General features: G+C 27.7%; 1 protein-coding gene across 1 annotated transcript; it reads right to left on the reverse strand.

Annotated features, from left to right (window-relative positions):
• Positions 1-3,381: 3,381 nt before the first annotated feature.
• On the reverse strand, positions 3,382-5,018 carry LOC101497466 (probable BOI-related E3 ubiquitin-protein ligase 3). The gene is made up of 3 exons (XM_004488765.3): positions 4,759-5,018; positions 4,268-4,670; positions 3,382-4,120 (listed from the first exon to the last, which is right to left on the reverse strand). The coding sequence occupies exons 1-3, from the start codon at positions 4,812-4,814 to the stop codon at positions 3,473-3,475; spliced, it is 1,107 nt and encodes a 368-aa protein (XP_004488822.1). The 5' UTR covers positions 4,815-5,018; the 3' UTR covers positions 3,382-3,472.
• Positions 5,019-15,768: the final 10,750 nt, after the last annotated feature.

Below are 15,768 nucleotides of genomic sequence, written 5' to 3' on the forward strand. Positions count from 1 at the left end.
GCTATTTATGAGAGAATTTAAAATCGGAGTTATTAAGACAAATCTTGTATAAGAGAATACAAATATAAATATATAAATGTACAATTTGTTGACTATTTATGAGTAAATTTAAAATCGGAGTTATTAAGACAAATCTTGTATAAGAGAATACAAATATAAATATATAAATGTACAATTTGTTGACTATTTATGAGTAAATTTAAAATCGGAGTTATTAAGACAAATCTTGTATAAGAGAATACAAATATAAATATATAAATGTACAATTTGTTGACTATTTATGAGTAAATTTAAAATCGGAGTTATTAAGACAAATATTGTATAAGAGAATACAAATATAAATATATATAAATGTACAATTTGTTGACTATTTATGAGTAAATTTAAAATCGGAGTTATTAAGACAAATATTGTATAAGAGAATACAAATATAAATATATATAAATGTACAATTTGTTGACTATTTATGAGTAAATTTAAAATCGGAGTTATTAAGACGAATGTTATATAAGATGATAGAAATATACATATACACATTTACAATTTTTTGAGACAAAATTAAGAAACATAAACAATACAAATTATATATATAAAATAACATAACAATCATAGTAATCTTTTTTTATAAATAAAATAAAATAACAATCATAGATTGAAAAAAAATTTACCAATTCAAGTAATTAGTGTGAACATATTGCTAGACGCAACACGAACAAATACATAATTTTACCAGGAATATTAATCTCAAATCGATAAATAAAAGCTCACGAATATTAATCTCAGTATTATCTCCATTGCATAAAAGTTTTGTTAGAGAAATTGAAGCAACAAATATGATTTTTGTTTCAGACATTGGATAAAGATGAATAAGAAAACTTTGATAAAGAAAACTTAAAAGAATTGTGTATACAGAGATAATATGAATGATATTTATAAGGGAGACACAAGAAATGAGAGAGTACCGAAGATAGACGGTTAACAGAGTATTAAAAGAATTCGTAAAATAAAATAAATTTTTTAATTAAATTAATTTGAAGCGGGTGGTTGCTAAAGTAGTGTTTAAAAAAAAATTACAAAAACTGTCAAGTCGTGGTGTCATTGACCGTATTTTGCTGTTATTCTTCTTCTTTTTTAACTGACCACTAAATTCTCAACCACGTCAACTAGTGGTGTAGTGTATTTTATTTTTAATCTATTCTTTTTATTTTTTAATTGGCCACTAACTTTTCAACTGTCGCATGTACAAAGTCGTGTAACAGTAATTCACTCGTGCATTTCTCATGTAATGGAAGTTTTATTTTTTCTTAAAAAAAATCTTTTATTTTTAATTTATTTTTCTGTATTTTATTTTTAATCTATTCTTTTTATTTTTTAATTGGCCACTAACTTTTCAACTGTCGCATGTACAAAGTCGTGTAACAGTAATTCACTCGTGCATTTCTCATGTAATGGAAGTTTTATTTTTTCTTAAAAAAAATCTTTTATTTTTAATTTATTTTTCTTATTTTTTTAATTTGCCATTAACGTCTCAACGGATACATGAAAAAACTGTCAAGTCGTGGTGTATTGTATTTTATTTTTAATTTTTTAATTGACCATTAAATTGTCAACGGATGTATCGTGGACAAAGATCGTAATATAACAGAAGTTTTATGCTTTTCTTACAAAAAAAACTTTTTATTTTTAATTCATTCCTTTTATTTTTTTTAATTGGCCATTAACTTCTCAAGAATAAGCACGTATTATTTCTATTAATAGAAACTTGATATTTTTTTAACACTCTAGTTTGTTGACACGTGTCAAACTTGCCAATTTATCATGTTTGCTTTATTATAATGTATAGATGAAAAAGCAAACGCATGCTCCAAGATCTCCACCTCTTTTGCTGATCATTGACTTCTATTAAGAGAGTGACTTATCTCACAAAACAAAAACAAAGAATTGACCAGTCACGTGCCCCTCACATGCAGTTCAACTTACATTTTCATCGATCTCTTTTATTTTTCCCATGTTCCCTCTTTCCCATAAGGGTGTTAAAATACGCAAAACAAAACACTGAAAAATAGTACCCGTTCTTTCGGAAAAAGCTTTTATTATTCAGTCGTGGGTTTGGAATCAGAAAAACTGTATCAGAACAGCACAGCAAAACAGAACAACAAAAACAAAACAAGTAATGATAGCAGTGAACTTGTGTTTCCCATTTTTAACCGCGTGCCGTAAAATATAGTTACTCTTTTTTGTACACACACAATTATTAGTCTCAGAGGCCAACCGTACCCTACCCTACTTAAACTAACATTTTAATAATATCCATATTTCACCCAATCAAGTAATAATTTTTAAATAAATTAAACAAAATTAATTACCCGCAATATTTAAAATGAAAATTTGGAGTATTTAACTTTATTTATTTGAAATGTCGTCTCAGTGTGACTGAAGTAGACATAAGGGAAGAATATAATTTGGAGTGGATTGTGAGTACTGCTTGCTCTAGTCCCTATTTAATAGTTGATTAGATAGTGAAATAAGGTCACACAGTAAGGTTGCGTACGACACTCCTCACTCAACCACTATCACCAAAATTTTCACTTCCCAAAATGATCGATAGTATCCACTGCACCGCCTCCGAAATTAACACCAATACACCATCACCGTTTTTGCATTTATTATCCACAATAATAAATATAATTAAAAATATACAAATCAAATTCACGAAACAAAACGCACCGTCTTCTTATTGAACACAACAATTAGCAAGACTTTTCTTCACCCCATGTATTTATTTTCCTAAACTTGTTGATTTTGATCAGATTAATAAGTAATAATTAAAAATATGGACCCCTTACACCCACAAAAAATAAAATAAAAATATGGACCCTATTTTGTTTGTTTTATGGCGATGTATTGGGAAGCACAGTGAAGAACGTGTGGGGTTATATTTATGTTGTGAATTGGCTTTTGGTTAAAAGACTGAGCTATAAGAAATGGCCGTTACAGACACACTACTACAACAACAGCGACATTTGCGCGCGTCCTACGTGTCAGCTTTTGCCGCACACTCGTCCCTTTCTTACCCTACCCTCGTTGACTCCACGCGCTTATTCCCACGCGCACCTCTAATCTAATCTATCCCTTCGAGATTTACCTCGTCTCTCTATTGGGGAAACTGTCAGATACATGATGTGCCGCGGGCCCCACACCCTTAACTTATTTTTTATTTTTTATTTTCACGCCCTCCCTTTTTTAACTATAATTCCTTTCTTCGTTTTCCGTAAAGAAAAGTGATAAAGAGAATAGTAAATGTGCACAAATAAGTGTTGATTCGCAAATGAAAGAACAAAATAATACCCAAACTGCTCGAAACAATAAAGATAGAAGAGATTAGGATCAAAATGACTTGTTTTTTTACCATTCCATTAAGTAAAAAATTGTTTTTTTATCCCCTAAGAAACTAATGTAATTAATCCATGGTTTAAGACATGTTAACATGGATGCTAGCAGTTTTGAAAGATTTACAAATGGGACAAATGTGAAGATTGGAGCCACAAACAGTGCATAAACAGAGATGTCTACAAGGCAAAATCAACACACACGATTCATCTTTCCCACAGTTACTGCACATTTTCATCCTATCAACAAAACTGCTTCCATTTCCATTTCCACTATCACCACAACCACCACTCTTTCTCATCATGTTCACTGCTTCTGCGTTGTTGTTACCATTATCCGGTAAATTGCGCCATTCACCATCATCATTGCTACCACTGCTGTCACAACACGACTCTGCATCATCCATCAACGCAGCATTCAATCCTCCGTGGGAAATGGCGTCTCCATCATTATCAACCGCTCCGACCCGTTGTTGTGCAAGAAGTTGTTCAAGATTTGTTCTCAAAGCATTAGCAGTAGCTTCATTGCTTTGAGCCAAATCACGCCAAATTTGATTCTCCATACAAAGTGACTTAACCCTTTCTTCCAAAGCCCAATTCATTTTTCCAATTTTCTCAATTTCTTCTTCTTTAGCCTTCAATCTCTTCGTCACGCTCATATCTATAGCTTGAATCAGCCTCATCGCTTGTCTCTTCCTTTTTTCTTCCACTTCATATTTCACTTTCTCCATCTAAAACAAAAATTAAAATTTCCATAAATACATGTGTATTGAGAAAAATAAATTCCGGTTTTACGAAAGGAAAGAAATTTCTCAACTTCCAAGCTAATGAATTAAAAATCCAATATAAAAACAAAATAAAGTTGGGAATAAACTTACATGTTGAGCAATGAGTTGATCAATATCAAGTTGTTGCCTTTGGATCTGAACGGAAATGTCTTCACCAAGAAAAGAGAATGAAGAACCACAAGTTTTGATGTTGTTGTTATGTGGTGTGGTTGTTGTAGGAGAAAGATTATAAGAAGGGTAAGGAAAATTTGATGAATTTGAATAGTTGTTATCTCTTGAACGTTTTCTCGAAGGAACGTTATAAGTGAGACCGCTATCGGAGTTCATGGCAGTTTTCTGAGGTAAGGAATCAGCGGTTATAGAGTTGTACGCCGGTAAGATTAGTGTCTCCGTGGCGGTGGTTGTGCCGGAAGATGGAAGAATTGAAGAATAACCCATTTGTGACATGTTGTTGAAGATGTTAACATTTGTTTCATTTGGGTTCATCATTTCTCTGCAAAAGAAATAAAAAATTTAAGACATAATAAGATAGAAAAGGGGTAATGAATAATAGAGAATATATAATAAGAGAGAATATTTACCGGTTGTTTAAGATTTGAGGGGAAAAGAGGTGAAGATGGCGAGCCTCAACGGCCATGATGATGTTGAAGAGAGAGAAGAGAGAAGAGAAAATATGTTTGAGTTAGTTTTGTTGGGAGCTTATTTTATCTTCTCTTTTATGTAAATGCGTTTTTGGCGTGGCTCTTATTTGGAGTATTCGCTGGTGGTGTGGGATATTGCGCTTGAGAGGGGAAGATAGTGAATGAATGAAATGGAAACGGAAGAAAATATAAATGGCATGCAAATAGATGGATGGAACTGACAACTCTATATGGTGGGGTTTTTTCAAAGCTTTCCTTGGTCCACACATCATTATTATTAAATTATAGTAAATGATGTTGAGTTCGCCAAAATAAATTCCTTTATATAATCTCCTCCTTATTTATATATAACAATTTTTCTATGTACGTCTGGTTAAAATTAATTTAATATGTTTATGTACTTCAAAATATAATTTAATATTTATAATTAATTTTGATTTAAGATTATGATTTATAATTTTTAAATTTAAATGTGATTAAAAAAGAATTAATTTTATATTTTTATATATAATTATGAGTATTTTTATGAAAATTTAATTATGGTTTTTATAATTTATAAAAAAATTATTATTACATATCAAATTTTGAAAATGATTTTATATTAAAAGTAAAAATTTTACCAATAAAAATGAATGGAGTGTTTCCATTGAAAAAACTGATGGAGTATTATTGTTTCAAAAAAGTAAAATGCTAACTTATGCACCTATGATACATGTTAACTTAAAGAATCGTACCTAGAAAACTTGGAAATTGAACCTTCAATTTTTCTAAGAAATTGATAAAATTTTCTATTATACATTTAAATAATTAAATATTATTTATAAAAAATATTTAAAAAGTTAAATTTATTTATTTTTTAATTTGTATTACTTATAATAGTAAATATTGAATATTTTTAAAATCAAATACACAAATTTATTATAATACTTATAAATAATAAAATAACAATTTTTTATGAAATAACTTTTTTTCAATTCATAAATAAATAAATATTTGTTTGATTAGGAAAAATTATTATTAATTTAAACATAAGAAATTAAAATTCTTTAATTAATGAATATACTATTTTCTAATTTAAAATACATTTTTTTTTTTTAAATTTACTAATGTATTCTTAAAAAATATGCTCTTAAACGCATGTTAACACTCTCTTTCCAAAAATAACTTGTAGTGAGAGTTATTTATAGGGTATTTAAGTAATAAGATATAGACTAGATATGAGCACGCTACTTTCACTTTCTTTCTAAACCAATAGTGAATTAATAAAAAATAAAATAAAAAGTATGCGCCACGTAATTCTGCCAACTAAGTAATGCCACGGAGTAATCACTAGAATCCAACAGTTTATTTGGTTGTGTTTTCTTATATTTTTCTGGTCGTCCAAGGAAGGACAACGTGATAATAGTGGGACCCACTAGAGTGGAAGAAAACACGTGTGTGGCAGGGTTGTAGGGGAACAGTCCAAGGTAAAATTAGTGGGCACGTGCGAAGTGCCAGCATGGAACGAGGCGTGGGACCCGGTGAAAGGGGTACGGTGTACCCGGGGATGGAGGGAAGGGTCTTTTTGGCAGTTTGTTTTATTTTACTTTTTTAATAAAAATTGAAAATGAAAATGGTGTTGTTGTTTTTGTTTGGTTGAGTCATGGTGGTGGCATGAAATGATGGGAAAATGTTGCTTATGCCTGCTTTGGACCATTCTATGCCACGTGTCGTGTAGTTTTGTGTGTTGTTGCTTTGGTTTGGTTGCGTTTTTGGTCCATACCCTCTCTCTCTCCATTACTATACTACGCTGTACCTATACATTTGTTATCGAGAACCGTAGCCTCTTGGAAATTTCAAAGCGATTCATTCGGCTTCGTTTAGATAGTTCATCATATCTATGTACTTTTTTAAATGCTTTTAACATGATTTTTACTCCAATCCTCATCTAATAAATTCCACATTTTCAACGATAATTAAAATAAGAAAATCAGTAGTCCCTCATCTTATACTACTCCGTTACGTTTGTTCTATCTAATGACTTTTATCATTTTACACAAGTTAAAAAAGTATAAATGAAAAAACTATGATTTAAAGTGAAACATTTTTTTTAATTTCACTTTCGGTTTTATTATCTTTTATTTTGTATTAATAGTAATTATATTAATATTTTATTGTTTCATTTCAAATATTTCATTTGTTATGTTTTTTTCAAAATATTTATCATTTAATAATACCAATATAACATTAACACTAATATATATTTATTTATTGTATATTAATTTATCAAACTTTTCAACAAGCTGTGATTAATAAAAATGTTTAAATAAGTGAAACTCATTTTGTAATTGATATTAACAAAATTAAATATTTTCTTAAAAAATGCATATAATTCAAATTAGTTAATTAAAATAAAATAAATAAAATATTTAATAATAGTAATTTAGTAGAAGAAGCATATTTTATATATATTTTTTCTTAATTTATTAAAATATCAACTGAGTTACTTATTGTTGAACAAAATTGTGTATTTAAAATTATCTTTAATACAAAATGTACCGATAATAATGATGTATTAAATATTAATTAAATTATACAAATTAAAAAATATATAATTTACTGTAATATTACATTGAAAATTTAAAAATAATTCATTTTATAATTTTTTTTCGAATGACCTACTCATTGTTGAGTATTAAGTTTCATTGGTAATATTTATTAATCATTTTTATATTACTAACGTAGTGTTAATTATTATTTTTCTATTGATATATCCTCGTTTATCACTTCATCAACAATAAAATATAATAAGAAAAATAAAAAATATTTCTTAAAATAAACTATAAACAAAAATAAATAATTTACCTCCGATTTAATATTAATATTTTTTTCTTTTAAAAAGTACTACTCATATTCAAATCCAAGTGCCCTCCATAATCAACTTAAAAACTATAATACTAAACAATGACATATTTTTATGGATTTGTGATTGTTTTCTTTGCAACAAGAATACCACTTATTAAAGTGAAGTGATGTCATCCTCTTAATATAACTTTTTTTTTACCATTATTTATTTTATATTAAAATCAATACAATTAATAATTTTAATATGTATGTAAAAAATTCAAATGAAACACTAATTGTAGTGAGACACATAGAGTACTTGTTTCAAAATAAATTATAAACAAAAACTAATTAAATTAAATATATTAAGAAATGTGTGAAATTCAAATAAAAAATTAAGTATGTTGTTAAAAGTACTCTATGTAACTAATAAATCGTGTCATTCAAAATATAAAATTTAAAATAAATTTGAGTTATTTTATGAATATTATTATTAAGTATGAGATAATTATTGATATTTGTTTATATGTTATTCTAAAAAATATGTGTTGATTTGTTTATATTTCATTGATTATGGAAAGAGTATTCTATTTTTTCTCATCAATCAAGATTCATCCATTTACAAATATATTTTTATTAAATAATCATGATATATTTTTAATGTAATATTAATTAATTTTTTTTTAATTATATCATTTAATTAAGGGAGGGGTATTAAACAATCAAATAAACTACTCATTAAGGGAGGGGTATTATGTTATCTTTTTAATGTATATTACTTATTTTATTTTAACTGTTATCTTCTACCCCCTTTGTCCCACAATGTATATAAATGATTTTAACTAATACACACTTTAAGAAATTCTAAATTAAAAGTGTGTATTGCATTAAACATAAATGGAATTTTTGTTTTACTCAAAAACGTAAATGGGATAGATATCATTACATGGGCATAAATATATTATGCGACATAATTCTAAATTAAATGTGAGATATACAGCTTTTCATATGTGAAAAGAAAAATGAATAAAAAAATGAAAAGAAAAAGAGGGAAGGAAGGTGGTATGCATTAACTTCTAATAATGTTGAAACTTTTGTGATAATATCAAATTTGTCATATGCTCTAGACTTTATCTATTTTTCCTTTTTAAATTATAAATGGTAGGTTTTCTTTAATTAAAATTGTCTTCCGAATCTGAATTTCTAATAAAGCCTAATTAAATTTGAGATCGCCAAACTTTGATTTTATGTATTCTCTGAATCTCAGAGTTTGTCCATATCCACCTATATTCATAAAAAATTCAGAAGTTAATATGGATAGATATGGATGTTTTGATTAATTATTGCTTTTTAGTATGCTTACATTCATGGTTGCGTGTATTATGTTAACACTTTTCCATAAAAAGTTACTTGTCGTATTTATTGTGTAGTTCTGTACACATGTTAATAATTTTGCTACCATACCATGAATCTCTTTCAAGGATATTTAGAGTTTTATCACTTACTATTACCATATTAAAATAATCAAATTAAACATTTATAATTGAATAATATACCAAATTTTAAATAATTGGCAATTCATTATCACATTTAATTAAGAAGAAAGAAAGAAAAAACTCCAAATAAACTATATTTGATCATTTGTTTAAAGAAGTAATTTCTTAAATAGATATTGGTACTTTGAATGTGTGACAAAAATAAATTATGCATCAAGTGGTTTTGATTCACAATTTAATTTGAACAAATTAATTAGCCGCTAAGATTTTAAACCCCAAAGAAAAAGAACATACGCATCGTTCTCCAAAACTTTGATGAATTAAAGTATATAGCAAAGAAAAGATAAAGAATGGACTTTGTAACATCTTTTTTTATGTAGTATTATTACAGCTAGCTAATGCACGTTTTTTAAGAAAAATAAAATCCATTTAGAATATTTTTCCTTATAAAAAAAATAAACCCATAAAGAATAGTGGTAAAAAAAGTAACGTTTGGTGATATAATTTCAATATAGGATTTAAATAAACATTTTGGAACATATCTCTTGCTTTAAAATCTAGACGTGCAATATCATTAATTAAGCACACATATGCTGGTGCCGTTTTAGTATATTGTAACACACATTTAATTGTATAGATTTTTCTCATCAGTCATTACTTGGACAACATCATCACAACGAAACATGTATGGAGATGTAGCTTTCCTAAAAAAGTTGATCTTGACATGCTTTTTTTTCTTCTTTCTAATATTTTTATTTATAGTAGCAGTATTATGTGGCATAGGGTCAATGTGGGACTTCAATTATACATTCAATTCATTGCATATAATGAACAAAATGAGACCATACGATGTTGTTCTTGTTCATTTTTTTTATTGCAAGCTTTTTAACCAGCTCAAAGTCTCAAACAATTTTGGACATGCTGTGCCATCAAAGAGAGAGCCAAATTTTAATCCCAAATAAATATTAAATGAATGTATATAAATGTGATCATATCAACATTAATATATTTGATATAGTCAATTTTACTATTAAATATGTATGGAGGGATTTGAATTCTACACAGTAAATATATATGTAATATATTTATTGATTTTGTTCGTCCGATTTCGAATGAACAATAAAAATTATTAAAAATAAATTAATAAAAGTGTGTCATGTGAAGTGGTCGATTTCAAAATAATGAATATAATTTATTAATGTATATAAATGCGTCATTTTTCAAATATAAAAAAATTTAAATCCGTATTATAGATAGACAAAATCATATCTAAAAGATTAATTTTATTTTTTATTTTTATAATAATAGATACCATAAGTAAAAATAGAATCTTTAAATTTTTTATGACTTTATTATTTAACTCTGATATCCTTGTTACCACCGAACCAACTTTAAAATTAACTGAAAAAAATCAATTTAATGTGACAATGCCAACCGAGGATTCCACAAGTTGGGTTGTTAGTTTCACCTGTATCTCCTACGTTTTAATACACTATTCAAAATTAATTGGAGGCTTGACCTTATTATAGAATGAATAATTATATCATAAAGTCACAAGGTAAGGTTAGACTAATCTACTAGATAATTAAAGTTTATGACAAAGTAATATTTATATGCTAGAGGGCAGGCCAACCCGTACAGACATAGAAACCAAAGCATTATTCATGCACGGCAAATTGGTTTGATATTTTTTAAAATTAATTGTTCTCGATATTCCCTATTTCTTAATGTGAATTAAAATTTGGCGTTATAAAAGAGCAATGGGACATTACTTTGGTTGTATTATTATGAATAATAGAAAAATGAATGGGACGTGATCATGAAGTAACATGAAGTTATCACATCTTGGCAGAGAAAAGGAAATTATATTAATTATTGCATATGTCCGTAAAAAAATTAATTAATTATTGCATATGGAGGGGCATCTTTTTTTCCATTATTTAATAAATACCAACCATTTTTTTTCTTCTGAAGTATAGTACTATGGCCCTATAGGCAATAAATATATAAGACCAAAAGCAAGAGGACATTCAAACTAATTAATATATCCAATTAATTAGCCAAAGAATTTGATGTTTAAACAATAGCCAACAAAATCAAGTTTCTTGTGAAAAAGTGAAATGAATTAGAAAGAGAAAAAAAGAGTCCTTGCAAGTTGAGTAGATGAGAAGTAGCTGCAAGGATTGATTCTCCTCTTCAAACTCTCTTCATGCATATCTTTCCTTTTCACTTTAGCTCCATTATTGCTCATATATACTCCCAACCATATTGACCCTACTTTATTTTAACCACACCAAGAAATGAATATGAAAAAGAAGGAACAAAAAAGAACAATAGTAAAGTAAGAAAAGTTGTGATGAAAAAAAAGAAGGTTCGTAACATAAAATTAATTAGTCATTTTTATTGTTTACTCGAAAGTCAATGACTAATCCATCAAAATACAAAAATTTATTTAAGGGTTAATTTTTCAATAAATAATATTTATATATTAATTGTGTGATATGTATTGTATTGGTTAATTTGATTAATGATGACTTTAATGTTGAGTATATGGATAGTAAGGGGATCATGTGTATGTTTATGCTTGCCCCTCTTTTAAGGGAAAAATCGTTTGCATCTTGACTTGTGGAAATATAATTTCTTTAATACTATATACTTTATTTTATCTTTTTCTCCATTCAACATAAAGCTATATTATTATTCTACATGTGATATCCATCCCTTTTAATTCTCACATTATAAGAATCTCTTACTTTCTCTCTCTTTAAGGCTTTTTATTTTTTTATGGGAATCTCATTTATCACCTCCACAATACAAGCATATAAAACCAATCTTTGAACATGTCAAGCCTCAATCTCTCACTTTCTTTCTGTCAGATAAGGGTGTGTGACAAAGAGAAAGAGAAAGAGATAAAAAAGAAAACAAAGGTTGATAATTAACGAAAGAGGATCTTGTGCATGAAAGTGGAACTCAAAGAACACTTTCTTTTTCTTTTATTATTAGTTTAATATTTTCAAAGTCTTTTTATTTTATTTTATAATATTTTTATGACAAAAAACTTAAGGAATGGTTTTTGGTGAAATGGGTGTGTGTGTTGAGATATCATTATATCTTATATTGGAAACATGCCTTACTTGTGATGAAGATACTTGTAAAGAGGGTAGCTTTATATCTATCTATGGCCAACAAATATATTTGACCGTTAGGTTGGAAGGGGTGAATTTCAGAGATATATCGCATGTACTAATCCGTGGGGTCTTTGTGGCCCCCCCTTTTCAATAAAGTTATGTACTCAAATGCATATATTATTCCACTTCAAGGGAGGAGGATGTATTTTTATTTATTTAAATCTTTTGGTACCTATAACAAAAGGATGGACATAGTTAGTTATAAGATTAAATAAATATAAAATTTAAATCATTAAATTAACATAAAAAATTACCTTAAATAATTGGTTGTTGTGTACTATATTGTACCAAGTTGTTGGATATCAAAGTATTCATATTTTTTTTAATATTTAAAATTGAAAAAAATATGTCTCCACCGGTGTTATATTGAGTTTAGACAATTGATTTGGGTGGCGGTTTCATCGGCATGTATTAGGATAACTAGAAATAATATCATGTTAAGGAAGGTATGTAGAACTAGCAAACCTGGGGCAGATCTAGTCTAGGAATTAATTTTTAGTGGGAGCAGTCTCATATACTATAAATATTCCTATGAAAATTATAGTAATCCGAAAACTAAAGATTAATATATATTATTGAAAAAATTATTTATTTAAATCGTAGAATAGATCAATGTAATATAATTTAATTAGTTAAATATATGAATGATGAATTGGGAGCATATTTATATTATTTAAATTAATGGCGTAAAACGACAACATAACACAAAATAACAATATACCTACAACTATGATAAAATTTAAGTGTTTAATATTTATATATCTAAATCTGTAATATTAATGATGTCAAATTTATTGATTCAAATTTGTAATCGATCAAATTTGCTATATCAATTTGAACTAAAATAAACATCGCACTAACACGGAAAAACAAATAATGCACTAAGACGAGAAAAAAAATAATCTCACTCAGACGATGAAATTACAATAAAATGTACTAAAAAAAATTAATAAAAATATTGAATCACTTAAGGACAACAATAAAATATACAATTTAACGACGACAACAACCTTCGACTAGTTTCAAGTGAGCCCGTCCTTGTGCAGGACCAACGAAGGTGATTGAACATGCCAAAACCTTTTCTTGAACTTGGTTTCTAAGCAAAAATTGAATAAAAATCCAAAATTAATCCAATTTATACTTACAAAGTTTGTAATTTTTATATACGAATTTTTGATGTAATGAGTTAGAGAAATTAATTACTAATAAAAGAAAGAGATCGATAATTTTATTAAAATAATCTCATTATCTATTTGTGCATTCATGTTCATAATCATGGAATATAAAGTGATGGAATTACTTGTCACTTCTGACTGCCTCACATGCATTAATCATAATCATATGGTATAATTGAAATAAAATAATCAATATACTACATTGAAATGATAAATTGTTTTGAATTATTTTCTTTTACAAATTTAACAATTGAGTGAATACTTATATATCTTTTTCTAACTTATAAATTTTTAGTATACTTATTTGTAGGTAAATTTTAAGGTGGACAACTTATAGATGGTCTATCGTATAACACGTTTAAAAATTATTTAAAATTCTAACGACGATCAACGATACTACTCATAAATATAAATTAACAGTTCTTTCAATCTTTATGTTTGAGACACGACTTGAATGATGTTGGTTCTAAACAAATGTATTATTCACTTGATGAAATATTTAATACAACAACCTAGTATATATAATTACAATTGTCAAAATATAATTGAGTTGATTGAAAGAAATTACGATGACAAATCTCTCACACTAATGAGGCATGATCATAACTGATTCCACGAATAATATTCAATTGTCACAGTAACTACAACATGGCTATTAAATGATAACAAATAAACAAGTAGGGGATAAGCATTTAACCTTCAAGATAAAGGATATACAATATCACATAAAAGATGAATCCACGATAAAGTAAAATGAAGATAAATCTGAACTTGAAGACAAACAGTTAAATGATAAACAATTCATAAGAAGAGGATCCAAGACATATGATGAACAATGAAAAGATGAACTTTTGCTTCCGTTCATCTTCATACATAGGGAATATCTAAAAGTACCATAGTACGAAAAAGTGTTGTACTTGACAAGAAAGACAAGACACTACAACTCTTGGAGAAGGAAAAAGCCAAAAGTATAAGTCATGTCATAACTAATCGGAAGATCATATCTCATATATGAGGACGAACTGCAAACTAATCCTCCTAAGCTCATGCATTACAAGGACAACTGAATGACACTTTTGAAACTCAAATTAATGACCATGGACATTTAAACAAATCTCCAATGGTCACTTAATACCTTTCCCCATGGATGGAGCTTCATAATCTCTATAAAAGGAAGAAAACTCTTCCTCATTAAATACAATAACTACTTATACAAAAGAGATATACTTATAGCTAAGAAGACCAATCTCATACTCTCTTTGCACTTTCTACAGTCCTTAACTATATCTTTTAGAGCATCCTCTTAGAAAGTTTTGCAAAAGAGAAAGAATCATACTCTCATCACAAATCACTAAATCTATATATTCCAAGTTCATATAAACTTGGTAATAGTTGTAAATCAAAAAGAAAAATAGTGTAAGTTTGGAAAACAAACACATAAAAGAAAAGATCCCTTTAGAGGACATGCCATTTTGAACTATAGTGAAACTCGCAAATTTGTGAAGAACTGGGCGTAACCCATTTTGGGTGAACTAGTATAAATTTACATGTCCTCTTTATATGTTTTAGATTTTCTGTTTCATACATTCATCCTCATATAAATTTCATTATATCCTCTCATAGAGGATACAACTTTAAAACAACCCACTAGAAATTTTAAAATAAAATATCTATATTCAACCCCCCTTCTAGTGATATTTCAGTTACTTCAGATGATTCATAGTGTATTTAAGATACCTTTGAACACATTCGAGTTGCTAAAAGTGAACATGTGATGGTTGGTGCATGAATTAACATAGCTTATCAATTGAAAATGATAAATATGGTATGATTAATGTGATGTATTTTAAGGAACTTGTCATGTTTCAAAATGATTTGGATTCTGCAACAACATACCATCAAGCAACTTAAGAGGTGTTGATAAACACAAAGGTGTAGGATTGACACTAGTTATGTTGAATTTCTCTAACAACTCTCGAAAGTAACCATGTTGAACAAGATGAATTCATCTTTTATAGGTATGAGTTCAATGTCAAGGAAGTAGTGGGGAAATCTTAGTAGTTTAATGGGGAAATTTGCTAACACTTTTTTCATAAGATTGGTATGACAAGAGATTGGCTTGCAAACCCTCCTTATCATATATGAACAAAGATTGATATGCGAGACTAGTTTTGAAACAATATTGGAGAATTAAAGCCTTTAAAGACTCATGTAATGCTTTTGATGGTTGTTTTAAGTTATTCGTGCAGTTTTGAAAATACCATTTTT

The sequence above is a fragment of the Cicer arietinum genome, chromosome 1 (assembly GCF_000331145.2).
Source record: "Cicer arietinum cultivar CDC Frontier isolate Library 1 chromosome 1, Cicar.CDCFrontier_v2.0, whole genome shotgun sequence".
NCBI classification, from domain to species: domain Eukaryota; kingdom Viridiplantae; phylum Streptophyta; class Magnoliopsida; order Fabales; family Fabaceae; genus Cicer; species Cicer arietinum.

Coding starts and splice junctions, on each gene's coding strand:
- LOC101497466 (XM_004488765.3), bottom strand. CDS start 4,814: ATGGCCGTTGAGGCTCGCCATCTTCACCTCTTTTCCCCTCAAATCTTA. Junction 4,671..4,758: donor CCTCAAATCTTAAACAACCG/GTAAATATTCTC, acceptor TTTCTTTTGCAG/AGAAATGATGAACCCAAATG. Junction 4,121..4,267: donor ATCAACTCATTGCTCAACAT/GTAAGTTTATTC, acceptor TTTTTGTTTTAG/ATGGAGAAAGTGAAATATGA.